This window comes from Glycine soja, chromosome 18 (assembly GCF_004193775.1).
Source record: "Glycine soja cultivar W05 chromosome 18, ASM419377v2, whole genome shotgun sequence".
NCBI classification, from domain to species: Eukaryota; Viridiplantae; Streptophyta; class Magnoliopsida; order Fabales; family Fabaceae; genus Glycine; species Glycine soja.
Genome location: NC_041019.1, coordinates 13,353,289 through 13,380,055, shown reverse-complemented (window position 1 = coordinate 13,380,055; position 26,767 = coordinate 13,353,289). Strand labels below are relative to the sequence as shown.

Here is a 26,767-nt window from a genome sequence, read left to right as displayed (position 1 = left end):
AAATCAAAATGCACAACATTTCCCTGCATAATAGAAAAATAAACTATCAATTCAGTTCCTTAAATATCACCCTCTCTTAAAATAATCCTTAAACTAATAAAAAGTTAGAACTGTGTAATCAATTCATTATAACAGGCGATGTAAGAAATAGTGAATAATAGCTTACACTCTTTCCCTGCATGTTATTTAATACTCTCGTACTAATGTAGAAAAGTTTTCAAACAAGGGTTTCCCATTTAATACAACACAGATAATGCTAGTTTCTCAAAAGAACAAAACAGAATGCCCACTTTTCTACCCTCACCTCCTAATTCCCTACTTCTAAGACTTTAACTGCCAAACTATTCTAACTAGCAACTCTCTGGCCCTATCAACAACATAAAGACTACCAGTAGTTGACTGATGCTCAAATCTATATGTATCCATGACTCCACAAAACAGTATGCTGAAACAAGATTACTGACAATTTTAAGTTGAAGGGGCAACATCATATTCATAGCTTGTATGTAAAACATCTTAACAGATTCATTTATTAAAGACTGGCGATGATAGCACAACTAAATGCAATTGCATTCCATTAAAGTAAACAGTAAAGTTTGGTCATTGATCGCCTCTGCACGATTTAACATACACGATTATAAAATCCATATGCTATAAAACTCAATGTTTAATTTAGCATTGAAATAGAAAAAGTTTTGACAATAGCCTGCAAAAACCATCAAATACTACATTACTTTCTGATAATCAATCAAATCTTTGTAGACATCTGGTAAAAGAGGCAAATCTTTCTGAAAGTCGATGACAAATTTCTTCAAAAACTTTTCCTCAGTTATGGTCATAAAGGAACCAGTGTGAAAACTATTATCGAGCAGACCTTTTGATTTCAAGATTTTAATTACATGGAATCTAGAGATAATCCTCTTCTCCAAGCTGTAGGCCAGAACCGGGGGATATTCAGCAATATCTTCTGATGGCAAACCCATAGCCTTCAATAGAAAACTCATTTTTTCTCACAAACATCTCATTTGACAACTTCACAAAAGTGGGATACATTCTAAATGCTTTAAGAAACATTTCCCTGTTCCAACCCCACCTCGCATAAACTTCAAGTCTCGAATTCCACACTGCTTTTCTCATAGTTAAAATCACTTGGATACCCATGACAAAGGTCGTTTTCAAAGGATTAAACCCGAATACCTCAACCATCTCAACAGCTTCTACAAATTTCAAATGCTTCACATACACTGCAGGAAAATGGATCATCAAGAGAGAGATGGAATCTTGAGGCACACCAGATTGCCTCAAAACATCAATGTTTGTTGCCAAGTCTTTCGGGTTCAGGCATAATGAATGGGGGCATTTCTCAAAGCTCTAACACCTTTCTGATCATCCTCAACTATACCCCCGAGGATCTCATAACCTGGATGAGGCACTTTTTAATTAAGATTTTTTTATAACTCTAAAAAGTTTTTTTAGTATTTAAAAATATATAAATTTTGAGGAATTGTTTTTATGAATTTTATCATTATTTTTAATATAAAACATCTATCAAACAATTTCACCAAAACTCTTGAGATTTTGTTATATTTTATTTTTTATTGATTACTAGACTTTTTTGTCTTATCACACATATATTTTTTCTTTTTAATATTCTTCAAGATGTATGTGTCGTGTGTATACATACATACATACATACATACATACGTGTGTGTATATATATATATATATATATATATATATATTATATTTTTGGAATAAAAAATGTCAAATACATTCATTTTCTATGTATTTTTCTCTTTATTTTTTAAATTAGATTAATGTTTGTTTTATTTGCTAAAACTAATCACGTTTTTCTTATATAAATTATGTCAATCACATGCTTGATACAATATTTTTATGATTATCACCATTAATTTCGTCATTTGTAACTTAATAATCCTTCTACCAATTTTTTACCCTTATTACTCATTTTTAGTATATGTTTATTATTGCATCTCATTTAAACATATCATTAGATTTATTTATCATGAAATAATTGTAGTAATTAAAAAAAATCATAAAATCAACATATAATTTTAAATCTATTGTTCAAATCCAAAAGTGGAAATAAGATGTTATTGAAAGAAAGGTTAGTATATAAAGATATAAAGTTAGAACCAATATAGTTATTAAAAGATTAAAAAATTATATTGATTTTAATTTTTTTTATCCAAACCTCACCATCTCTTATTATTTTTTTCGGTAACTCTTATTTTGAGTGTGTTTTTAAAAATTCAAAGAATCCTTTCAATCCTTTAAATTCTTATGATATATATTCATTAAAATTCAAACTATCATAAAAGTTTTGTAAAGAAATATGATAAAATATATGGAAAATAATCAAAGCTATACTTACAGGAAAGGAAAATCCCACAATTTTAAGTGGTATGATGGTGGAAAGAAGGATATATGGAGATCTCTTATGGAGTGAATGTCGAAGTAAAAGGCGAACAATTGAAGGCAACACAACTACATCAAGTAATGAAAAAAAAAATAGTGAAGATGAATAGCATATGGAGATCTCTTATGTAGTGATGGAAGATATCAACACTACCACAAAAATGATATTTTATTACGCAGGTTCTACGGCGGTTGTATAAAAGCCGATGTCGTAAGTAAAACGGTGACATTTTTATAAATAATTGGAAAATTTTAAAGACAGTCTTGATAAACCAGTCTTTGAAAATACATTACGACATCGGTTCTTGTAGAATCGATGTAGAATGCGAGAGGGAATATGAACTGACTCTCTCAGTCCTAGCCTTATTTTAATCTTTCTCCCTTAGTTTTGCAAAATAAAACCCTAAATTCCTCCTTGCTCTCTCTCTCTCTCTCTCTATATTTGTGCCTCAGCATCATCGATGTTTCCTCCGTCGACGATTCGTTTCTCGATGGAAACCCTCTCAGCCACCAACCTTCAGGTTATCTTTCTCTTCTCTACTCATTTAACTGCAGCCATCGTGGCCGAAGAGAACCTCATGACTCTCTTCGACTTCCCCCGATTCCTCGATGTAATGGCCAAAGACATGAAACCCGAACCCTTCGATCGCCAACTCCGTGATGCCTTCAAGGTCCTCAACAAGGACTCCACCGGCTTTGTCACTGTCTTCGAGCTCCGCCACATCCTCACCAACATCGGCGAGAAGCTCGAGCCCTCCGAGTTCGACAAGTGGATCCGTGAAGCCCGTAGCGCGACGTCGTTTCTGGAATGGTTCAAGGGCGATTCTTAGAGCGCACTCGCTTGTAACTTAAGTGTTTAAAACACTTAACTGAGGAATCGAAGATTTAAACCCTAATTTGCTGAATCTACACCGAGGCGATACAAACTGCGTGATCATTTAGCATTCTGAAGATTGAAAAATGTTATGAGACTAAATTTGAGGTTCTATGCATCCTGGTAGCTACTTGAATTCGCAGCGTTGAATTATTAGTTATGATAAAATGGCTTTGGTTTTGCATTTTCATTTCTCAATTGCAGCTATCAATGATACTGACTCGAAAAGTCAGTGGGAACCTTTAGCTCCCACGAAAGAAGCACATGTACGTTTTCTCTCTATTTCACCCTCTTCTATGATAAATGATGATGTTAAGCACTTCTGATAGCTTTGCTTAGGGTACAAAGATTAGGACTCTTGATACTCTTAATAGCTCTGTTAATTCATATATGTATGTACCATTGATTCTTTTCTTTTTATTTTTTTTAAATCCTAATTCAAATGCTACATTACCATTATTGATTCCATATAATTTTTCTTTTCTTTTCTGTTATTTCAGGAATTTCATCTTTCCCAAACTTATCATGAAGGACTTCTCAAGTTACAAGCAAAAGAGTATGAGAAGGCTCGCGAGCTCTTAGAATCTGTCCTTAAATATCCTCTTATTGCTAATGCTCAGGTTTTGGTTTTTGCACAACAAACAATTTGCTCAATCTGTTAATGTCATTTTGGATTGGTGGTATGATGTGTTTTCTGTTATCAGGTGGATAGTAGTGCCAGTGATGGTCATCTATTGCAACTCAGGTTTTGATCTGCACTATACTACATTTTTTCTATCAAGTTGTCCATTGTTGTGTCATTGTTGTTTGCTCATAATCTCCCCTTTCAATTAAAAAATCTTGCACGACCAACTAAAAGCCTAGAATGCGTAAAAAATAACAAGAAAGTGGTGTTAAAGTTTGTGCTAGTCTGTTAGAGTTATTTTAATATTTTACTTCAGTTTTTGATCGGTACTGTGCTCGTGCAAGAATTTCTCCTTTTCAATTTGTAGTCTATTAAAGTAACATTTGACATGAATATATTACAATACATTCCTTTCACCTCAAGTTTTAGGGTGCTTGATTCTTGTATCCTGATAAATCTGCCACTACTTTGAATTTTCATGAAGCACATAACGGGTGAAGTTAGTTTTAAAACTACCCTTCTGGGTGGGTATGAGTAAAACAAAATGGATCTTAGTTTATTTGGTATCACGTAGGTAAAACCTATATACACTTAGTTCATACTTGTTGCAGTTTTCATTCTTCTATCTGCACAAGTTGTCACTTTGCTGGCAATGCTTCATTTAACCTGTATTGATATATGTGTACAAATTTTAGTTTGTTTTAGGAGGGATATTTTGGAATATAAAAAAAGGGTAATACGCTGCTGTAGGTGTCACGCCCCAGCTTTTATATTCTTTAAATTTAAATAGCTCCATTGTTTTTGTTCCGAAGCCCACTGTTTTCTGCTCAAACAATTTGGAACATAGAAATAACTTAAACAGGGGCAGGGGAAGGGGCAGGGGCAGGGGCATGGGCAGCTTAAACAGAGATCCAATGTTGTGATGAGAGAGGGTGCAGCTTTTAAGGTTTTAAGGTTTAACTACTTCAGTTTGTGATGAGATAGGGTGCAGGGGCAGCTTGAACAGAGATCCAATGACCCGACAAAAGCATGCAAAGTAGTGACACAACCCAATACTCTAATTTTTTTATTTTCCATGGCCATTCAATTTTTTTGGGAAGAAAAGTGATGGAATGAAGCAATGAGCAAGGCATGGCTATATATATAAATATGTGAGGTGTGTCATGTGTTTACGTGAATGATATTAAGAAAGAAAAGAAGAATCATTACTTAAGCTTCACTGCAATAGTCAAGACCAAGGTTAAAGATTGTTGTATAAAAGGTGAGTTTAAATTCAAATGACCTTGACTATTGTATAAAGGGATTATTGAATTTAGTTTAATAAATTGTAAATCTTCTGATAGGAATACAAAAAAAAAAGAAGAAGTCAAGGTCAAGCATTATTTGATTTTAAAATATTTATTGGGTAACAAGGTGCCTTTTAAATGTAGAAATTCCGACATCTCCTTTGAGTAACAAGATGTGTAAATTTTATGTGCATGATAATATTCTTGCCGATTAGATTCTAATGTTTTAAAACATTTCACAGTTAGATGGGAGTGTTTTAAAATATTCTTTGGTTTATTGTTTATGTGTATGCAATGTAATAGTTTTTTAATAGGGATTCAAATTAACCAAGCAAATTAATATAGTTGTTATTTTTTGTAGTTAATATAATAAAATATATAGCTAATTTTGATGGTTGGAATTCTTTGTATCCCTCCTTCTGTCCTTTACAATCCAGTGATTTATTATGGATCCCATTGATTTTCTTAAAGATAATATTGATTTAGTTGTACTAGTTAGTGACTTTCATTTTCCTACTCTTGTAGTGCTTGATACGTAAATTGACTGCAATATAAATTGTAGTGATGTAATTAAGTACAAAGGCAATTTATGTTCCTTGGTGACATAAATTCTAAAATTGAAAGAGGCCTCACTAATCTCTTTTTGTTGGCAGTATCATTATACCACGTGCCTTGTTAGCTGCTGCTCTTTCAAATGATTTGGTCATACTAAGTCTGCAACTGTAAAGCCATAAATTTCAAGTAAGTAGAGAGCTTTTCTAAATCTTGGATTTGTTTAATGCAGTTCTTAGGATGCTTCATTATCTTTATTCTTATGATTATTCATTTTAAGTATAATATTCATTTGTTAATTTGAACTTAGTTCACATTGGAGAATGATTTAGTTGAAATCAGCTTGAGAAAAAAATTCCAAATGTTCGAGAACATATCCAGAATTTCTAAAGGAGAAAATAATTAAGATACTATAGATTTACTGGTAGGATTAATAAAGTACTTTTGGTGGAACATTGTGTTTCTTTGTTATAAGAATTTCATTTTCATAGTTCTCTAAAGTCTAAACCTTTGCACCAATATGTTTGTTTCTCTTTTTCTCTTAAAAATTATTGCTTTGTTTGGAATATCAAGACATTAAAAAATGTCATGCTTGCATACATCCAAATGAAGGAAGGGCACCCTGCCAAATCATGTTGCTCCTTTTACTTCTAGTATGCAATCTCTTGGTGTGTAAATTTCTTTTTCTGGCCCTGTTTTTCTATATGTTATTACTTTGTTTTGTTTACTGCGTTGAAAAGAAATCATGGTCAAAACAAGTTTGTCTATGCACGAATCCATTGTGATATGTGACCCTAAATAGGGATAATGCAAGATTTCATTGTGTTGATATATAAAAGAAGAATGATTTATTTAATACAAGAATTTGTATATTTGATTTTTTCTGTGTGAAAATTTTTAAATTAACATAATATTGATATGAATTAATTCTAATGTGTCAAATTTATACTCATGAGGTTGTTTAATATTGATTAGCTTCTAGCTTATGGGTGTTGAGAAAGGCATCAAATTGGAAGGCTTGTCAGTGGTATAGATCTTTAAGGCACTTGAAGATTTGTTTACCTTTGTTGGTTAGTTTCTAGCTTATGTGTAAATTTCTGTTTACCTTTGTGCAACATTTGTTTTTGTCACTTTTCTTTTGCAACATTTGAATGTAAATTATATCAAAAAATATGTTTTTTTTTTTCTTTTTCTAGTGTGGTTTGGCAGCTTGTGATACTGATGAACACCTTACAAGGAAGCCTCTCTAGAGTGGCTTTTTAGTTGGTGTCAGTTTCCCACATCAGGGTCTTGTGAGACCATAAGGAGCAAGGTTTTTGAACAAGAATTTCCTCCTTTATGTTACTAAGTCCCAAAACATGGAAACTATTGATAGCAAATAGAAATAAATTTCATTGTAGAGGAATAGAAATGACTACAAGTCTAGAAAACTATCCATGGGATTATTTGCAGCTATTATGTATTACTAAGAAATATTTTATGTTCTTTTAACGTATATGAACTTATGCAGGGCATACTCATGTAACTAAATACTATATTTGCAGGCCTACTAGTGAATTTCCTCATCCTCTTTCCCATGTTAAGAAACCAATTGGCTACAAAGTGAGTTCTATAGTGTCTGTTTATATTTTTTTAATTTTAATTTTTTAAGTATGAACTTATAAGTCATGAAAATGTTAGAATCTTAATTGAATTAAAATTAAAAAATTACAAACTTACAAGAATTATAAATGAAAAAAATCAGAGAAGCTAAAATTGGAAAAATATCAACTTATAGACATTAAAATTAAAAAAAGAAACCTATAAAAATTATAAATGCAAAAATACTAATTTATCTGGAAAAAATAAATTTAAGCCTTATATAAATTCAGATAAAGTGTATAATAGGACTAATAAATTAGAAAGGAAAAGTATATATTTGACTAATATACAATTGCATGTTGACTTATTAATGTGAAATGTTTTAATTATTATATAATTACCTAACATTCTAACAATTAGAATCTGTTTGTCTTTCACATCTTATAGACACCAACTTGCTCAGTTAGAGAATGGGTCGTTGATGTGCCATCATTTTCTTCTATTTTCTAAACCCTTTTTGCATCATTTTAATTTTTGATTGGTCTTAATTGTCAATTAATTAGGCAGTTTTATTATTTGGGCTCATTTAGCTAATTTGATGTTTTTAATCTAATTTCAGGAATTAATGAAACATTGGGCTTAATCCGGATTTTGGTTGTGGACTTGAAGAGGGCAAATAAAGCAGCGCTTACCTTAGTTAATTTCTAATTAGGAAATTTCGCAATTTTATTTTATGTTGTTCAGTGTTTATTTCGTTTTGGGCCAGAGTATTGTAATAGGGCCCAGTGACTTTGAGTGACTCTTTTTAAATAGCTGCCTTGGGATTCGTGCAGGGCATTCTATTCTGCTAGGCTATTTTCATTATTCAGAGCTTTGGTTTTAGGTTTTCACGTTTTTCTGTTCCCTTGTTACAGTTTTCGTTCTTAATGCAAATTTCCGTTTTCTGCTTCTAATTACGAGTTCATTCTTGCTTCTTCTTCTACGTTCATTTACGTTTCTGTTCATTTACGTTCTTGTTCATTTACGTTTCTGCTTCATGTTTCATTTGCGTTTTCTGTTTGAATCCATGGAAGGCTAGATTTTCTGGTGTTGTTTCCTTTTGAGGACGAAGCCTAACTCTCTTTGAGGTTTTGTTTGTAATGTGGTTTCCTGGCAGTTTTCCCTTCACCAGTTATCCCAATTTCGTGAATATTAATCAGTGCACGCTTCGTGTTCGATTAATTGCCTCTGAGCCTAACTTGCGTTCATGCTTAATGGACGAAGGGCTAACTGGTGTATGTGGTGCCTAATCACGTATTGAAAACCCTAAGTTGATTTTCGCTTAGTAAATTGAAATAGGGTTGGATTAAGTGGTTGACTGTTAGGGACGAATTCTCCATAACCCAGGATAAGAGAGTGGCTTCTGAATCAGAGGAAACAACCCGTTTTTAATATTAGTAGTTTCGTATTCCATTTTATTTGTTCTGCTCTTTAATTACCAAACAACCAAACCCCCCCCATCGTTACTGTTACTGCAAGTATATTATGAACATTTGGCTTGTCACTGCTCGTTGGGAAACGACCTAGGATCACTTCCTAGTTACTGCATTTTCATGTTTATTTGATTCGGGTACAGCCTTGATCAGTCGTCAACATGGGTCAATACTGAATTGTACTACTAAGGTGCACAAAAATATGAACTAGGACACAAAAATATATTTAAGTGTGCTTTTTACATGCTAATTTGTTTTACTTCATCTGGAAGGGTTGCAAGGAACTTTCTTATGAGTAATTAGATATCCTTCAATTAATATCTATATCATTTCCTGCATCTTCATTTCACCTTTATCCTTCAAATTGTTTTAGTAGTAGATTGTTTTATGTTTTCTAAGATGAGCTAGATTGAGTACAGATTATATTATGTACCGATAATTAGTATAATTATATTTTTTCTGTTCACAAGTGCTATAATGCATTTATTGCTTGAGTTATATGTCCTGTATTAGAAGATTAATATGATTTTTTTTAATTATCTGGTATTGGCCTATGATCAGGATTTTGTCAAGAGTTTTTTTCCTAGTACTTTCCTGGTTTCCTTTGTGGCTTTGGTATGTTTATGTCAATTAGCTTAGCATTTGATTCATCTATGTCCATTTTACCAAGCATCTAATATGAGCTAAAAAGTATCTTTAATGAGTATTATTTGAACAACGTAATGTTAGAGCTGATACATTACCTTATCTTATTATAAAGTATTACAATTATTATATGAAAAGTCATTTTAAGATAATTTTTATTGTTTTTAATTTTTTAGTGACATTAAATTGAAACATGTCATTCTCTTCTTCTTTTTCCATCGTTGTTTGGTCCTTGTGTTTGCTTTGTTTCTTTTTTTTTTTTGGAACTAAGGTCTTCATTTAGATCTTTATTAAGTGTGCCCCATTTAGATGTTGTTTTCGTCATTTCATAATAATGCTTTTATTATTTTAAATTATTTTTTTTCAAAATAACATTCTAAGCCAATCGTTAGCTAATGATTGTCTTAGAAAGTTACATTTCTAAGACGGTTGTTAGCTAACCACCATCTTAGAAAGTAGTACCTTTGTAAGACAGTCGTTAGCTAACCTTTCTAAGACGGTCATTAGCTAACGACCGTCTTAGAAATGTACATTTCTAAGATGGTGCTTAGCTGACCACTGTCTTAGAAGAAAATGTTTTTCTAAGACGGGTTTTATAAAATCGTCGTCAAAAGTTTTGGCTTTCAACGACATTAGATTCAAAGATGGGTGACCACCGTCTTTGAATGCTCTTTTTGACCGATGTAGTCACAAGTGGAGATGTTGGGACAAAGAAGGAAGAGCTAGCATTAGCAATGTCCACTCTTAGTAAAGTTGACTATGCTAAGAATTGGATTGTTGACTGGGGATGCTCTAATCACATGAAAATTAATAAAGAAAAGCTTATCAACATATTCAAAATATAAAGGTGATCCAATGGTTGTGACAATACATAATTCGAGATTACCAATAAGTCATATTGGTAAAACAAAGGTCACGCCTCTACTCAATTCAAAGCGTGTGCAACTTCAAGGTGTTTGCCATGTACTTGGGATGAAGAAAAATTTATTGTCAGTTTCTCAATTGACTGCTTCAGGTAATTATGTTGTGTTTGGTCCTAATGATGTGAAAGTTAACCAGGAGTAAAAATTATTGGCACACCATTTATAGAAGGGAAGAAACATGAATCTATCTATGTTATGTTAGGAGAATCAACATACATAGATAAAGTAAAAAATAAATGAGAATGTAGATCTCTAGCATGCCTGGTTAAGACACGTTAGCTATCACAATCTAAAACTAATGATAACAAAGTCTATGCTCAAAGGCCTTCTTGAGATCGATGTTAGAACATATCCCACATGTGCAGGATGTCAATATGGAAAGGCTCATCAACTTCCAATTTAGTAGTCAACTTTTAAGGCCAAACAATCATTAGAGTTAGTTCATGTCTCAATGTGTTTGGGTTTATAAACAATCATCTATGAGTGGATAAAAATATATGATGACTTTTCAAGGTATGTTAGGGTTTTCTTTATGAAAGAAAAATATGAAACATTGACCGAATTCAAAGAACTCAAAGAAAAGGCTGAAAGTAAAGTTGGTCGAAGGATACAATGTTTACGCCCAGATAATGGTGGATAATACACTTATGATGAAATAGATATGTACCTTCAAGAGCATAAAGTTAGAAGGTAGTTTACTTGTCCTAACACTCCACAGAGATTTGTCGAAGTATGTTGAATGCCAAAAACATACCATCTAGATTTTGGGTTGAATGCATGAACGCTGCAACTCATGTAATTAACATATTTCCTTAAGCACGATTGGGTTTTGTTTCTGATAACTGCTAATTATGAGTATATTTTGGGGTTAATTATATAAGAATTTGTAAATTTTATCTCCTAATTCTTCCTTTTTAAGCAAATAATTATTAAATTAACATCATTTAAGTTTTTTTGCATAGAATATTAAAAGTGATGAACTTATGATGCTTAGTGAGTAAAATAAAGCCCAAGAAAGCAAGGATAATTAAAAAAATGAGACTAATTAAGGAAATCATGACTAATTAAGGAAATGAGACTAATTAAGGAAACCAGGCTAATTAAGGAAAACAGACAAATTAAAGAAAGAAGGACTAAATAAGGAAAACATGCTAATTAGTGAGTAAAATAAAGCCCAAGAAAGAAAGAATAATTAAGAAAAACAAGACTAATTAAGAAAATGAGGCTAATTAAGAAAAGTAAGTTAATTAAGGAAAACAAACTAATTCAAAAGTTCGCTAATTTGCACCTATAAAAGAAGACGAGAGAAGAACGAAAAGACCCACAAAAATTCCTAGAGAATACAATTCCTTATAGAAGGCAAAGGCTAGAAGAAGGAGACGCAAGCATTGGGAGTCATTCATTCCTTCCATTTCATTTCTTATCTTCTTCCCCTTTACTAAATATTTCCCTCTTGCAATTGTAAAACCTCCATGACAATGAGAGGCTAAACCCCCTTTCTTGGGAACTTGGTAGCCAACTACTCTTGATGTAATTTTTCTCCCTATTTATTTATGAATATTACATTTACATTATCTTTTCTTGTGCTTAATATTATTGCTTATGGCTTGATCACCCATTTGCATGGTAAGTTTTAGGGGTAGCGTTGGGAAACATTATTTTCTAATAGAACTTGGAAAGAGTATCTAAATAAAGTCATCACCAAGCATAGGTTGATATTTGTTTATCTTGTTATAAATCTCTATTCTTAATGCAATTTAGTATTTTAGCTCTGCAAAGAGATTTGGAAGATAAAATAGATAAATTAAACTATTTCATGCAGGGGACTAAAGTTAGAGTATACTAGTAAATACAGATGTAAATTGAAATAATCATAAATATAGAAACATTATTAACATTACATCAAAGAGTAGCTCTGGTAGGCTAAGTTCCCAACATTTTCATCTTCTGAATTTCCTTCTACAATAATATTGGATTTTCTCATATTTTCTGTCTTTAATTAATTAATTTAAATTCTTGTTTAATTTCTCCTCTTGTTTAATTTAATTTTTTGTCAATTTAAATTACTATTTTTCTACAATCTTTTCAAATTAATTTTCTTAACTTTTTTTATTAATAAAATATTCATTTACCTAAGTACAAATAAAGTCCCTATGGATTTGACACTTAGACTTTTTTGTTTTAACTTTACTAATTGGGACCAATTATTGCACTTGCCAATTCATCAACATGTTTTTGGCGTCGTTGCCAGAGACTTTGTTCTTTGTACTTGGTATTTTGGATATTCTAATTTTAATTGTTATTTTTCCTTAATTTTTCAAATTTAAATGATAAAAAAAAGATGAGTATCTTTTTCTTGTGAGTCTATGCTTGCAGGGTGGAACCTTGGAAGAACTTGATCCATGGAAGATATTTTTGAGTGATATGCTCAGGCATCGAAGGCTTCTTAGTAACCAATTAAAGAGGTTGCCTGAGTATGTTGAAATCATTCAATTAAGGGTCAATCACTCACAATCGGTAAATTGTGATTTTTGTGGAGGAGAGCATTTCAATGATAGTTGTCATCTCTATTCCATGGAAAATTATTGGTGGGAGCAAGAGTTATACCCTTAAAATCAATATGAAGAAGAAAGACTTTATAATCTTGAGAATGTGTTGATACAATTCATGGAAACATCTGAAACTAACTTCAAAGCCAATCCACACGCAATTCAAAATCTGGAGATTCAAGTTGGTAAGCTAGCAAAAGAAGTGGTTGAATTACCTTTTTTAGTCACAAGGGAAGAAAACTTTGTAGAGGCTAAAGCTCATGAGGAGAGTCTTTTAGAAGAGCATGATTCAAGGGAAAAAGATGAAGAAAAAGAAGAAAAAAGTGAGGAAAGAACACAACAGTGGAAGAAGTGCTCACAAGTAGAAATTCAACAAGAAAATATTCTTCAAGTCAATACCCCTCCTCATCAACTGATTGGTAAGGAAGAAAGGCATGTAGAATGTGATAAATCTTTAAGTTTCATTCTCTCCTTGAACACCAACACTTCTCTTGCAATGGTATGGAAGGCATTTCCGGGATACATGTGTTTCATGGAGTCTCTAGTTAAGAAGCGAAAATGCAAGGAAGATGTGTTATATGTGACATTCATGCCACCTTGAAGGCATTTAACCCGTCAAGCTAGTGACGTTAAAGAAGTGCTTACTGGGAGACAACCTAAGATTTCTTACTTTATCTTTTTTTAGTTAATTGCAGTGTGTGTTTTTTTGTTATTTCTTAGGATAGTTGTGTTCAATTTATTTTAATAATAATGTGTGCTTGCCTATGCTCTAGGAGGTTAAGAAAACTATAAGAATGTCTTGCATGAGTGAAGTGATAAGAAGCGACCAAATGTCTGTACAAGTTGCATGGCCAAGAGTCCAACTTCCTTTTGTAGGGGGGTGATACCTTTGGTACTGATAATGATGATGATTACGTTGTGGACATCACTGCTACTTAGGAAGCTTGGGATTCAAGGCCCACACAGGATTGAAGCCCATTTTGATCAACATTTTTCTTAAATTTTCCTTATTTGTCTCTATTTATTTTCATTTTAATTTCTTGCATTTAGGACAGTTTAATTTTAGTAGTTTAAATTCATTCATTTAATAGTTTCAATTTAGTTCAATGCATGATAGAGAAGTGGGTACTTATTGATTGGTTGCAACACATTTGAGTGAATCAATTGCATGAATAAGATGAACAATATACTACTGGATATTTTTGTGAATTGTTGATTCTCATGCAAGTAGGTGTCAGTGTAAGTGATGGAGTGTGAACTAACAGTTCAAGAGTGAAAAGGTTAGTATTTCTGATAGAAAAACATGGAATGAGAACCTTCATACTTCAATGAAAACCCATAAGTTGTGTGAACTTTCAACTGTGAGAAAACGATTGATTTTAATTTCTTGATTTTGCATGATTCTTAGATTGTTTGAAATGTATGTATGATGTGGAGATGATCAAGGCCTTGTTTGTTATTATTCAGTCACTTAGTCAAAAAGTCATCCTATGAATGAATGCATCCCTTGCACCCTTTTTGAGCCTAATGTAAAATTTTTGTCATTGGAACCGAAGCCCAAAATGTGATATTTACTAACTACCCTTTCTTAGGTTGTAGAAGGGTACTCATGGATGTAGACAAACTTGTTCCAAATTTGGGGGAATGTTTTTGGGTGATTTTCTATTGTAGGAAAATAAATATACAACACAAGTTAAATTGAGTTACAAAATATCATATTACTCCAGCCCAGTATGAATGTTTTTACATTTGAAGAAAAAAACAAAATGAAGATTTAAAGAATAAAAGATGGGGTAAACCATCATCAAAGAAAATAAAGGTGTTGAAAAGAGTAGCAACACAACAAGGTTGGTGTTGTGAAAAATTCTAAGTTGTGGTTTATAAATAATTTGGTGGAATGAATGCTCTCCTAGATCCTAAGCTTTGAATCCTAGAAAAATCATGATTTCTTTGTTAGCTCAGTCATGTTACAAGCCTAATAATGTCCTTAGTGATCCACATTGTGCATATATGATAGCATTAACTAAGACGATGTGCAAATTTGGGAATTTTGCTATTCAGTTGTTATAGTTCAAACACTTTTACCGAGACACTTGTGGAATTGAGAGAAACACTAGCCTTGTGAGAACTGGAGTTTGATTATTATTCCTTGTGATTTGTCATTCTTGCTAACCATTTCATTTGACGTACATCTTGTTCTGCTACTTTCATGAACTTATGACAACTCTGAACTTGAGAATTCACTAATGAAGCTTTTTGGAATGTATGTAGTTATCTCATGAATTGTGATTGATAAACTCTGAACTTTTTCCTTTTGTGTGAGAACAACCAATGATTTAAATTTGGGAGAGTTTGATAACGACTAATTATGAGTATATTTTGGGGTTAATTAATATAAGAATTTGTAATTTTTCTCTCCTAATTTTTTCTTTTTGAGCAAATAATTGTTAAATTAACATCATTTAAATTTTTGTGTAGAGAATATTAAAAGTGATCAATTTATGATGCATTGTGAGTAAAATAAAGTCCAAGAAAGAAAGGATAATTAAGGAAAGCATGTATAATTAAGGAAATGAGACTAATTAAGGAAAACAAGACTAATTAAGAAAATGAGACTAATTAAGGAAAATAAACTACTTAAGGAAATGAGGACTAATTATAAAAAGTAGACTAATTCGGAAGTCTGCTAATCTGCACCTATAAAAGAAGAAGAGATAAGAAGGAAAAGACGCACAAAAATTCCAAAGAGAATACAATTCCTTATAGAAGACAAAGGCTAGAAGAAGGAGAAACAAACATTGAGAGCCAATCATTCCCTCTATTCCCTTTTTATCTTCTTCCCCTTTACTAAATATTTTTCTCTTTCAATTGTAAAACCTCTATGACAATGAGAGGTTAAACCCCCTTTGTTGGGAACTTGACAGCCAACTACTCTTGATGTAATTTCTCTCCCTATCTATTTATAAATATTACATTTGCATTATCTTTTCTTGTGCTTAATATTATTGCTTGTGGCTTGATCACCCATTTGCATGGTAAGTTTTAGGGGTAGGGTTGGGAGATGTTATTTTCTAATAGACTTGGGAAAGAGTATTTAAATAAAGTCATCATTAGGAATAGATTGATATTTGTTTAGCCTGTTATACATCTCTATTCTTAATGCAATTTACTATTTTAGCTCTGCAAAGGGATTTGGGAGAGAAAATAGATATATTAGGCTATTTCATGTGGGGGGACCAAAGTTAGAGTATACTAGTAGATGCAAGTGTAAATTGAAATAATCATAAATAGAGAAAAGTTATTAACATTACATCAAAGAGTAACTCTGATAGGCTAAGTTCCCAACATTCTTATCTTCTGAATTTCCTTCTACAATAATATTGAATTTTCTCATCTTTTCTATTTTAAATTAATTAATTTAAATTCTTGTTTAATTTCTTCTCTTGTTTGATTTAATTTTCTGTCAATTTAAATTACTATTTTTCTATAATCTTTTCAAATTAATTTTATTAACTTATTTTATTAATAAAATATTCATCTACCTAAATACCAACAAGGTTCATATGAATCTGACACTCGGACTTTCATTTTAACTTTACTACTTGGGACGAATTGGTGCATTTACCAATCCATCAACAGTTTCTCGATTTAAAAAGATATGGAATCTTAAACTAGTCGTGAGTTACTTCTAAGTCTTTGGGAGTGTTTGCTATGTATTTGTTCCTGATCATCTTAGAAGCAGGTTTGACAAAAAGGCGATACAATGCATCTTTGTTGGCTATCATGATCAAAGAAAAGGGAAGAGGTGCATTGATCCAACACAAATAGGAAACACATGTCATGGAATGTTGTATTTGATGCATCGTCTTGGTGGTCAACAGAATATGTTGATCTACCAATACAAAAGAAATAGAAGAAAAGTTGCATGACAAGCTTGGTATGAGGGTAAAGACATGTTTAACCCCTGAAAATTCTAGAAAATCTACACTAGAAATTAAAGATGAAGCTGAAATTCAGAGGAGTCTGTAACACCCCAGATTCTAATTCAAAACATTGCTTGAAAGATTCTCGTTAATTCTCTTTATTCTTGAAATAAGTGTCAATAAATTAATACCCTCTTCAAAACTCAAGCAATATTTTTTTGAAAACATACACGGATAAACTTTATTGTAAAATGCATGTAAAAAAATTTCATTAAAACGTATAAAAGCACATTAACATCATTTCTTGAAAGTGGGTACAATTAAAAAAAACAAGTTTATAATAATTGCGACTTTCAAAAAGATATGAACCTTGCAACAAAATAATTAAATACAAGGGTGAAATAACATAGTCTTCATACATTATAATAAAAAGTACCATAATATTGTATCATAGGAAAATAAAATGTAATTACAACCCATAAATGTCTAAAAGTAAGTGTAACATGTAAATCTGTAACAAATATGACAATCTGAACTTAAGTACACTCAAATCTAAAACGGATACACCCAAAAGAAAACCTAGGTCTTAGAGTAGGCATCTACTTGACCCAAGGTAACAAATTGTATCTAAGACGAATTTTCGGAAGGATCATCCACATCCTCCTTAGATAAAGGCTATAACTGCCACAACAACTATATGTGCTCCTTTATCTCCGCAAGCATGAGACCATCATGGTCTCCTCTAACATCAATACTTGAAAGTTATTGGCAGTAGGGATGAGTCCTCCGCTCCTCGAACGCCACAAACAACACACAAAGCATGTAACTTACATAACCATGGTGTATAGTTTTTTTAGGCAAACAAGACTCTCAATGTCCTAGAGGGCATAACTAACACAATTGACATAAATGACTATAGTACTTAACACCATTGATTATCACTTTTGACATAGTTAAATACTACACTTGGCATCATTGATAGTCACATTGGACACAACTGACTGTCAGACTCAACACATAATAATGCCTAACAATGCCACTAAGCCTCACAGGTATTGGTGGCCTTGCACAACCACATGGATGATAGTTAGGAGTGATCGCCGCATATAAGTACAACGTATACAGATCCCCAAGCACCCAATTCCAAAAAATACAGTCTCGGAGCCCGTCAGGAGTAGCAGGGTGAGGCCTATGAGTTCCCCATGCCAAATAAGTGTATCAAATGCCGGGTAGTCATCGCTCGCTAATTCCCTAGGTGCTTTGAACCTCTCCGTCCACTATACCCTAGTGTACCCTATAAATCATCCATTTCTCAACATAAACCTCATTACCTCACATATTGAACATAATCACATATCTTACCATCTCACAAATGTACCATAATCATATACCTCACCATCTCATAGAAGGTATCTAACCATAACCACACCATCTCATAGATGAAACTTAATAACAAAACATATCATCTCATAGATGGGATAAAACTAATGGCTCCTCACTCTTCCTTCAATCTTCTTGCATCTTTTCGATGCATTGCATACATCACACAAAAGAAACATTCATACACACAGAGAGAGACGAGGCTAAAGTGTACATAATACTTTTAGGGAACCATCTAGGCACCTCAAGTGATAGAAATCACTTTTTACACAAATCTACCAAAAATTTGATAGCATAACGACTATATTTGCAACATCCCAAAATTTATAACAAGCAATTTGCCAAGGTAGACCAAAATGGGTACAGGTGAATATCAACATATTGCAGAAATATAAGTCACACGCCACAAATACATGTGTCGAGGTTCACACTCTATCGGTCTTAGGCATTCACATGCAATAAAAAAATTTCATTGTTCATTCAAGAAAACTCCAATTTAAGTGAAATTTAAGGTTAAGCCTAAGTTTTGACACCCAAAGAACTCATTTTTAACCTTAAAAACTTCAAGAAAAGCAAGATACCACAGATCCAGCCGAGGCAATAGCTATGAAATTTTGAACATCAACACAACGTGCAATAAAGTCTAGCTTCCAAAGATAACAAGATCAAGGTTCAAGAAGTGGAAAGATCCCCCTTACCTTGATGAAGTGATAACTACTAATTATGAGTATATTTTAGGGTTAAATTATATAAGAATTTGTAATTTATTTATCCTAATTCTTCCTTTTTGAGAAAATAATTTCTAAATTAACATCATTTAAGTTTTTGTGCAGAAAATATTAAAAGTGATGAATTTATGATGCTTAGTGAGTAAAATAAAGACCAAAAAAAGCAGGATGATTAAGGAAAGCAAGGATAATTAAGAAAAGCAAGCTAATTAAAGAAATCATGGTAATTAAGGAAAGCAAGCTAATTAAGGAAAATAGATTAATTCAGGAAAGTAAAGGTGAGCTTAGCGCGAGAAGCCCTCTTAGCTAAGCTAATATGCACCTATAAAAGAAGAAGAGAGAAGAAGGAAAAAATACATAGAAATTCCAAGAGAATACAATTCCTTATTGAAGACAAAGGTTAGAAGAAGGAGAAGTAATCATTAGGAGTCATTCCTTCCTTCCATCCTCTTTTCTTATCTTATTCCCCTTTTGCAATTGTAAAGCCTCCTATGACTATGAGAGGCTAAATCCCCTTTGTTGGGAACTTGACAACCAATTACTCTTGATGTAATTTCTCTCCCTATCTATTTATGAATATTACATTTGCATTATCTTTTCTTGTGCTTAATATTATTGCTTGTGGCTTGATCACCCATTTGCATGCTAAGTTTTAGGGGTAGGGTTAGGAGACGTTATTTTCTAATAGAACTAGGAAAGGATATCTAAATAAAGTCATCACTAGGGATAGATTGATATTTGCTTAGCTTGTTATACATCTCAATTCTTAATACAATTTACTATTTTCGCTATGTAAAGGATTTGGGAGAGAAAATAGATAAATTAAGCTTTTTCATGCGGGGGACCAAAGTTAGAGTATACTAGTAAATGCAGGTGTAAATTGGAATAATTATAAATAAAGAAAAATCATTAACATTACATCAAAGAATAGTTTTGGTAGGCTAAGTTCCCAACATTCTCATCTTTTGAATTTACTTCTACAATATTATTGGGCTCTCCAATTTTTCTGTTTTTAATTAATCAATTTAAATTCTGGTTTAAATTCTTCTCTTGTTTGATTTAATTTTCTAGCAATTTAAATTACTGCTTTTTTCATAACCTTTTCAAGTCAATTTTCTTTAACTTCTTTTATTAAAAAAATATTCATCTACCTAAGTACAAACAAAGTTCCATGAATTTGACACTTAGACTTCCATTTTAACTTTACTACTTGGGACGAATTATTGCACTTGTCAATCCATCAACATGAAGCTTGCACGAAAATGCTCAGATGACTCAAGAACTTAGATCTAGATATTCCCAAGCTTCGAAGGATGAAAATTTTTTGCGCATAAAAGATGAAGAAATGAGTAGAAAAGAAGAGATTTAAGATACCAAAGCTTCGGGCAAGAAGAAGAAAATGAATGTTCAAGTTTTAGTTTTTGGAGAGAAAATGGTAAGAAATGATGATAAATGATACAAAGCTATGCCTAATGTTATTGATAAGCTCACTTGACAAGCTTGAAAGACCCTTTGATGGCCATGTTGGACGTGCCAAAGGGTGCCATAAGTAGGTAGCTTTGGTTTTTAATTTTTAACTAAAATAGGCTAAAGTAGGCTTAAGCAAAAATGATAAAAAAATTATTATTGCTAAAACTGGTAAATCTTATCCTAATCTTCTAGATTAGTGTACTAACCTCCCTTGGGATATGTCTACTTAGAGTGAACCTCACACAGAGTCCACTTACACAGAGACAAATTACATTGTGACTTAATATATAGTGCAATTCTTGCACAAATGAAAGTTTAGCTCAGACAATTTTTATTTCTCTACCAAACTTTACTAAATCAATCACGCGCACACACATAACACAAAATCCTATGATTAAAAACATATAACTACTGAAATTAAATTCATATATGCCCAAATGACACACACAAAGTTTTCTATGTCAGTTTAAGTTATAATTTTTCAAGGTGTTTCAACTCTAAGTTATTTTAATTATTCTACATCATATAATTAGACACTTTAATTAGTCACCTACTAATTAAATGAAAACTCTATCTTTAAACTAGTTGTATAGTCATTTATGAAAATACTTTCCACTTTAAAATCTTATGACTTAATTACCCCTTTTCTAATTCCATGATAACTAGATCACCATTAATATATCAACCTTAACTATCCTCACTTAATTTCTAACCTTACATTAATTACAAATTTCTTCTTTCAAGCTTCTAATTTCTATTTCTAGACCAAAATCCAATTATTTACATCTAGGCCATTAATGAGTTGACCACCGTTTAACCAAAGATTTATTCTTATTCTTTCTAGACTTTAGTTTAAAAACTTAAGAGCTTAACCATGCTAGGGTATCCTATGGTAATATCTCATTTTCTACCATTTCAATAGTCTAAAAACACCACCCAATTAATCACACAACAAAACAATAACATTGCCTACCACACACACATGAAAAATTGGGATGTTACAAAGTCCATGGCAGACTGGAGTATATAATTAAAGTCTAGAGGAAGAACACCTTAATGAGAGAGAAGTTCCTACGCAATCACAAGATCATTAAAGTCTATAGGAAGATCACATGTTGGAGTATATCAATAAAACCAAATCCATAATATGCTAATTTGGCGTTAACAAAATTGGATATGGTTAAAGAACCATATACTTATGACGAGGTATCAACAATGGAAGAATGGAAGAGGGCTATAGAGGAAGATTAGGATAAGATTTACCAGTTTTTTAGCTCCGACTTCTCTTGTCTGATTCTGCCATCGCACCTTTTTAACTCCGACTTCTCTTGCTAGCTTTAGACCTACAATGAGCGTCTCATACTCTTCCTGGTTGTTTGAGGCTTTGAAGTTGAGCTTGAAGGCTTGCTCTAGAGTGATATTGTCAGGACCTTCGAGGATGACTCATGTGTGGAAGCAAAGCTTCCAAGCTTATTTTGATAAAGACTCAAGTCAAGAATCAAGATTCAAGAAAGTTTCAAGAATCAAAGAGTCATTCAATCAAGAATCAAGATTCAAGTGAAGATTCAAGAGAAGACTCAAGATATGCAAGAACTTCAAGAAAAGCATCAAGATAAGTATAAAAATATTTTTTCAAAAGAAAAGATTGAATAGCACAATTTGTCCAAAAGAATTTTTCAAAGATAAATCTTTTACCAGAGTTTTTACTCTTTGGTAATCGATTATCATAAGGCAGTAATCGATTACCAGAAGCCCAAACAGTTTTATAACTGTTTTACAAAATAGTAATCGATTACCATGGGCATGTAATTGATTACCAATGTTTTGCACGTCGAATTTCAAATTTCAAGAGTCACAACTTGTGATAAAACATTTTCAAACTTGTGTAATCGATTACACAATATTTGTAATCGATTACCAGTGTTTCTAAACATTGGTTTTTAAATCTAAACATGAAGAGTCACAACTATTGATGTGTAATCGATTACACTATAATGGTAATCGATTACCAGTGACTGGTTTTGAAAAATAAATTGCCAAGAGTCGCAATTTTTAAAGTGACTAGTTTTTTGAAGAATATGCCAAGAGTCACAACTTTTAAAGTGACTAGTTTTCAAGAGAGTCGCAACTTTTAAAGTGACTAGTTTTGAAGAAATTGTCAAGAGTCACAACTTTTAACATGGTTTCTTCAAGAGCCATCAAATGGCTATAAATATGTGACCATGGCACAAATTTCACAACTGATCTTAAACTGATTTTTCACTGAATCATTCTCAACATCTTTCTAAGAGTTTTTTTTTCAATACTTGTTTTGTCAAGAAAAGTTCATTGGGCAAAAACTTGTGCTATTCTATTTTCCTCTCAACCTCCATTCTTACAAAAAGCTTTTCAAGAGACCTACTCTTGGTGACTATTTTCAAGAGAAGGTCTTCTTGGTTGAACACTGAACACAAGGGACCAACGTTCCTTGGGTTCATTGCAAGAAGCAGGATTTGCTTCTTGGTTGATCACTGGACTCAAAAGACTAACCACTTTTTGGTTCATTGCAAGAAGTGGGTACAACTTCTTGGTTGTTATCACTGGACTCAAAAGACTAACCGCTTTTGGATTCATTGCAAGAAGTGGACATAGCTTCTTGGTTGTAATCATTAAACACAAAGGAGGGGATTCCTTTGTGGTTCATTGCTTGTAAAGGATTTTACAAGGATAGTGGAAATCTCAAGTGGGTTGCTTGGGGACTGGATGTAGGCATGGGTTGTGGTCGAACCAACATAAATCCGGTTTTGCATTCTCTCTTCCATTATCTATTTTACTTTCTGTTGTCATTACAATTCCGCAAGTTATTTTCCTTCATTTATTATTTCAGTAACTTGTTAACAAAGAAATAATTGAATCTAGGGAACAATTAAGAAAGGGAAAATTTTAATTAGGAATAGTCAACGAAATCTTAATTCAAGCCCCCCTTCTTAATATTTCTAAGGCCATTTGTCCAACATCATGTCCTGCTTCCTTTTACGCTGGACAAACCATCCACATAAAGGGTCCATTAGTTCAGGGTGGTTGTGTCATTTCCAACGAATTCTACCAGAAAGTCAACCATGAATTGTATTAGACCGTTAAACTTGAACCTTTAGATTTTGGGTTAAAGTGTGGTGTGAAGTTCACTTATGTGGTTGCTCGAGACCCATTGGTGTAAATCTCTCCGGTGTTTTCCCCCTCAAACGCACAACAAAAAAACAGAAAAAGTTTCAAACTTCCACATTAAACATGAATCATTCTCAATTGAGATCTTGTTTACAAAAAAAGGGTTTTTGCAATGTTAGTTCAACATTGAATTTGTTAAAACCATCGTCGTAAAAAATACGATGACATTTTTGCAAATAATCATAACTTTTTAACATCAACTTTTTAAAAAACGTCATAGAAATCAAATTTCAACATCAGTTTCAAGAAAATTGTTGTTGAAATCAAGTGATCAACATCAGGTTTTTATAACCTTCATTGGATTTGCCCTTCATATACTTTCTCACAATCACACACTCTCACGACCTCTCACTTCTCACATGCAACCTAGCTCTCATTGCATCTCTCTTGCACCCATTGACATTCTTGTCAGCCTATGCGCATGAGTTGCTCTTTCTTGCGCCCTCTCATGTCTGACTTCCTCTTTCTCATGTCACTCGTGAAACTACGTCATGGTGTTGTGGCACATGACCTCACTTCATTGTCATGCCTCACTTCTTGTTTCAGCTTTCTCTATCGATGTAAGAACTCTTTTCTTGTGCCCTTGAGGTGGTTGCGTCATGGTTTTCTAGGGTTCATTCGTTTATGGTTTCTTTAATTGCTTGCTCAGGGGTGGGTGGGTATTTGTTGCAATTTGATTGCTTCTCTGCAAAAAAAAAAAATCGAATTAATTGATGTATGTTAGAATTTTCGTGTCTGTACGGGCAAGGGCAGAGATTAGAAAGAATAAGAAAAAAAGAGTCACAACTTCTAAACACGGTCCGAGCAGCTAAGCCAAAAACAATCACAAGTTCAACACCAGGTTAGTTAATTTTCATCATAAATGTGAATCTTAAATGAATTTTGATGAGCACCAAGTCATCACCAATATAATTCAACCTTGTGACCCCTCCTTCCAGCAAAACGCTAGTTTTTTGCACATTGTCGAAATTTGAAATGTCTATCAAAGTTCCTACCAAGTTGTGGTGTAACCAGTCCTTTTTCTCAATGTGTGCTACCACTTCCATGCCCCCCCCCCCATTTACTAACAGTACCATTGGTTTTTGTTTGTTGGCCTTGCCCTCTGCCTTATAGGTTTCCCCTTCCTTCTTGTGACGCGAAAGCCTTACTCATCCCTTCTTCACCTTTTTATCTTTTCCTCTTTGTTGACACTACCTCTACTTGCTTTACTGCATTTCTTCAATCTAGTACCACTTTATTCTTTCAGTATCTTGATATGTTAACTTGTATACTTGTGTTCTCGACAAAGATATGGTCTAGCTTTTTCTCCATCTCCCTTTCATTCTGAATTCCTACAAATCTTACATGTTAGTTATAGATTTCATACATTTATATTCAATGAATCTATTACATATTGTAAGGATCTTAGAATCCATGATTCCCTCATACAGTTTGAAAGTAAGTAAAACTTACCTTGATCCATGAAAGGCATAAGTTCTTCAATCTTCTTTGTCCCAATCTATCTCTTTCCTTCTTTATTTTCCTCTCACGTTCTTGATGGGTAATTAGAGGGAAAAACTCTTATGGCAGAGATAGAACCCTTTGCCTTTTATTAATAAACTTCCATCAAGTTAGTTATCAGAAGTTTATTAACTTCCCATAAGTTTATTAACTTCTCATATTTGCCAATAGGTCCCTTTATTTTATTAAATCAAGTTTAGGCCCTTAATTCACATGAGTCACATTATCATATTATTTAATATTTTTTCTAACATTCTCCCACTTGACTTTTGTGATGCCACAACACTTCATGATTTAATAATTACATAAATCATAATGTGCATTAAAAGACTTTAGATAAATTGGCTCCATCATTAATCATAATTAAAGATAAAAAACAATAAAAGTCATGGCGGTTACATGTCATTTAATCAACATATTCCCTTCCATGTACTACTATATTATCCTTTTCTTTAATATGACTGTAAAAGGAGAAGTTCATAATGTGTTCAAACAAAAGTCACTCTTTCAAAAACATAATGTGTTTTCCACATCATAATTTGCATGCATATACACATAAAGTAGAAAACACAAATTTCAGAAACTTACACAATAATGAGCTCAAAGTGTCAAATAGACATTATTAATAATAATAACATTCAACATTCACTAGCAGACATAATGCCCATATTCACTACATGGCTAGTAAATACTTTGGGTGGTAACCCTTTTGTTAAAGGGTCAGCAATCATTAGATTAGTGCTAATATGTTCTATTGACACTCTATGTTTCCGAAAATCTTCTTTAACGACAAAGTATTTCAATTCCATAGGCTTAGCACCTTTAGAATACTTGTCGTTTTTAGAAAAGAAGACAATTGTTGTATTATCACAATAAATTATCAGCGGCTTGGCAATACAGTCAACTACTCCAAGTCCTGAAATAAAATTCCGCAACCAATTAGCCTAAACTGTGGCCTCAAAGCATGCCACAAATTCAGCCTCCATGGTGGATGCAGCAATGACTAACTGCTTTGCACTTTCCCATGAAATCACTCCTCCAGCTAAAAGATACACATAACTAAATGTAGACTTTCTTGTATCTATACAATCAGCAAAGTCTGAATCTGTATATCCAATCACCTCAAGATGACCAAATCTCCTATAAGTAAGCATGTGATCCTTTGTCCCTTGCAAGTATCTTAAGAATTTCTTTGTAGCTTTCCAATGATCCAATCCTGGATTACTTTGGTATCTACCAAGCATACCAACTACAAAGCTAACATCTGGCCTTGTGCATGTTTGAGCATACATCAGACTCCCAACAACAGATGCATAAGGGATATTTTCCATCTGTTTCCGTTCCAGATCATTCTTTGGACATTGCATGAGACTAAATTTGTCTCTTTTCTGTATTGGAACATGAGATGCCGAACATTTATCCATTCTGAATCTCTCTAAAACTTTATTAATATATGATTTCTGAGACAAGCCTAACAGTTCTTGTGATCTATCACGAAATATTTCTATTCCTATCACATAGTCTGCCTCACTTATATCATTCATTTTAAAGTTGTTAGAGAGAAAATTCTTAGTCTCACTTAATAGACCAAAATCATAAGTTGCAAGAAAGATGTC

The 26,767-nt window shown here is 32.8% G+C and overlaps 2 protein-coding genes and 1 pseudogene across 3 annotated transcripts; 2 read left to right on the top strand and 1 right to left on the bottom strand.

Moving 5' to 3' along the window:
- Window positions 1–725: 725 nt before the first annotated feature.
- LOC114396956 lies at window positions 726–1,969 on the bottom strand (annotated as a pseudogene).
- Window positions 1,970–2,880: 911 nt separating this feature from the next.
- LOC114395227 (probable calcium-binding protein CML13) lies at window positions 2,881–3,558 on the top strand. Its single transcript, XM_028356947.1, has one exon. The coding sequence runs from the start codon at window positions 2,901–2,903 to the stop codon at window positions 3,267–3,269; it is 369 nt and encodes a 122-aa protein (XP_028212748.1). The 5' UTR covers window positions 2,881–2,900; the 3' UTR covers window positions 3,270–3,558.
- On the top strand, window positions 3,447–6,971 carry LOC114395226 (calcineurin-binding protein 1-like). Of its 2 annotated transcripts, XM_028356946.1 has the most exons (5): window positions 3,447–3,579; window positions 3,814–3,933; window positions 4,018–4,058; window positions 5,878–5,965; window positions 6,752–6,971. In XM_028356946.1, exons 1-4 carry the CDS (start codon window positions 3,481–3,483, stop codon window positions 5,948–5,950), a joined length of 333 nt encoding a protein of 110 aa, XP_028212747.1. In that variant the 5' UTR covers window positions 3,447–3,480; the 3' UTR covers window positions 5,951–5,965; window positions 6,752–6,971. The 2 variants fall into 2 exon arrangements, with proteins under 2 accessions (XP_028212747.1, XP_028212746.1); XM_028356945.1 differs by lacking the exons at window positions 5,878–5,965; window positions 6,752–6,971 and adding an exon at window positions 4,923–5,121.
- Window positions 6,972–26,767: the final 19,796 nt, after the last annotated feature.

Excerpts from the sequence above, each read along its gene's own strand:
- LOC114395227 (XM_028356947.1), top strand. The coding sequence starts at position 2,901 with ATGTTTCCTCCGTCGACGATTCGTTTCTCGATGGAAACCCTCTCAGCC.
- LOC114395226 (XM_028356945.1), top strand. The coding sequence starts at position 3,481 with ATGGCTTTGGTTTTGCATTTTCATTTCTCAATTGCAGCTATCAATGAT. Across the intron at positions 3,580-3,813 it reads CTCCCACGAAAGAAGCACAT|GAATTTCATCTTTCCCAAAC; the intron begins GTACGTTTTCTC and ends CTGTTATTTCAG. Across the intron at positions 4,059-4,922 it reads GGTCATCTATTGCAACTCAG|GGTGCAGGGGCAGCTTGAAC; the intron begins GTTTTGATCTGC and ends GTGATGAGATAG.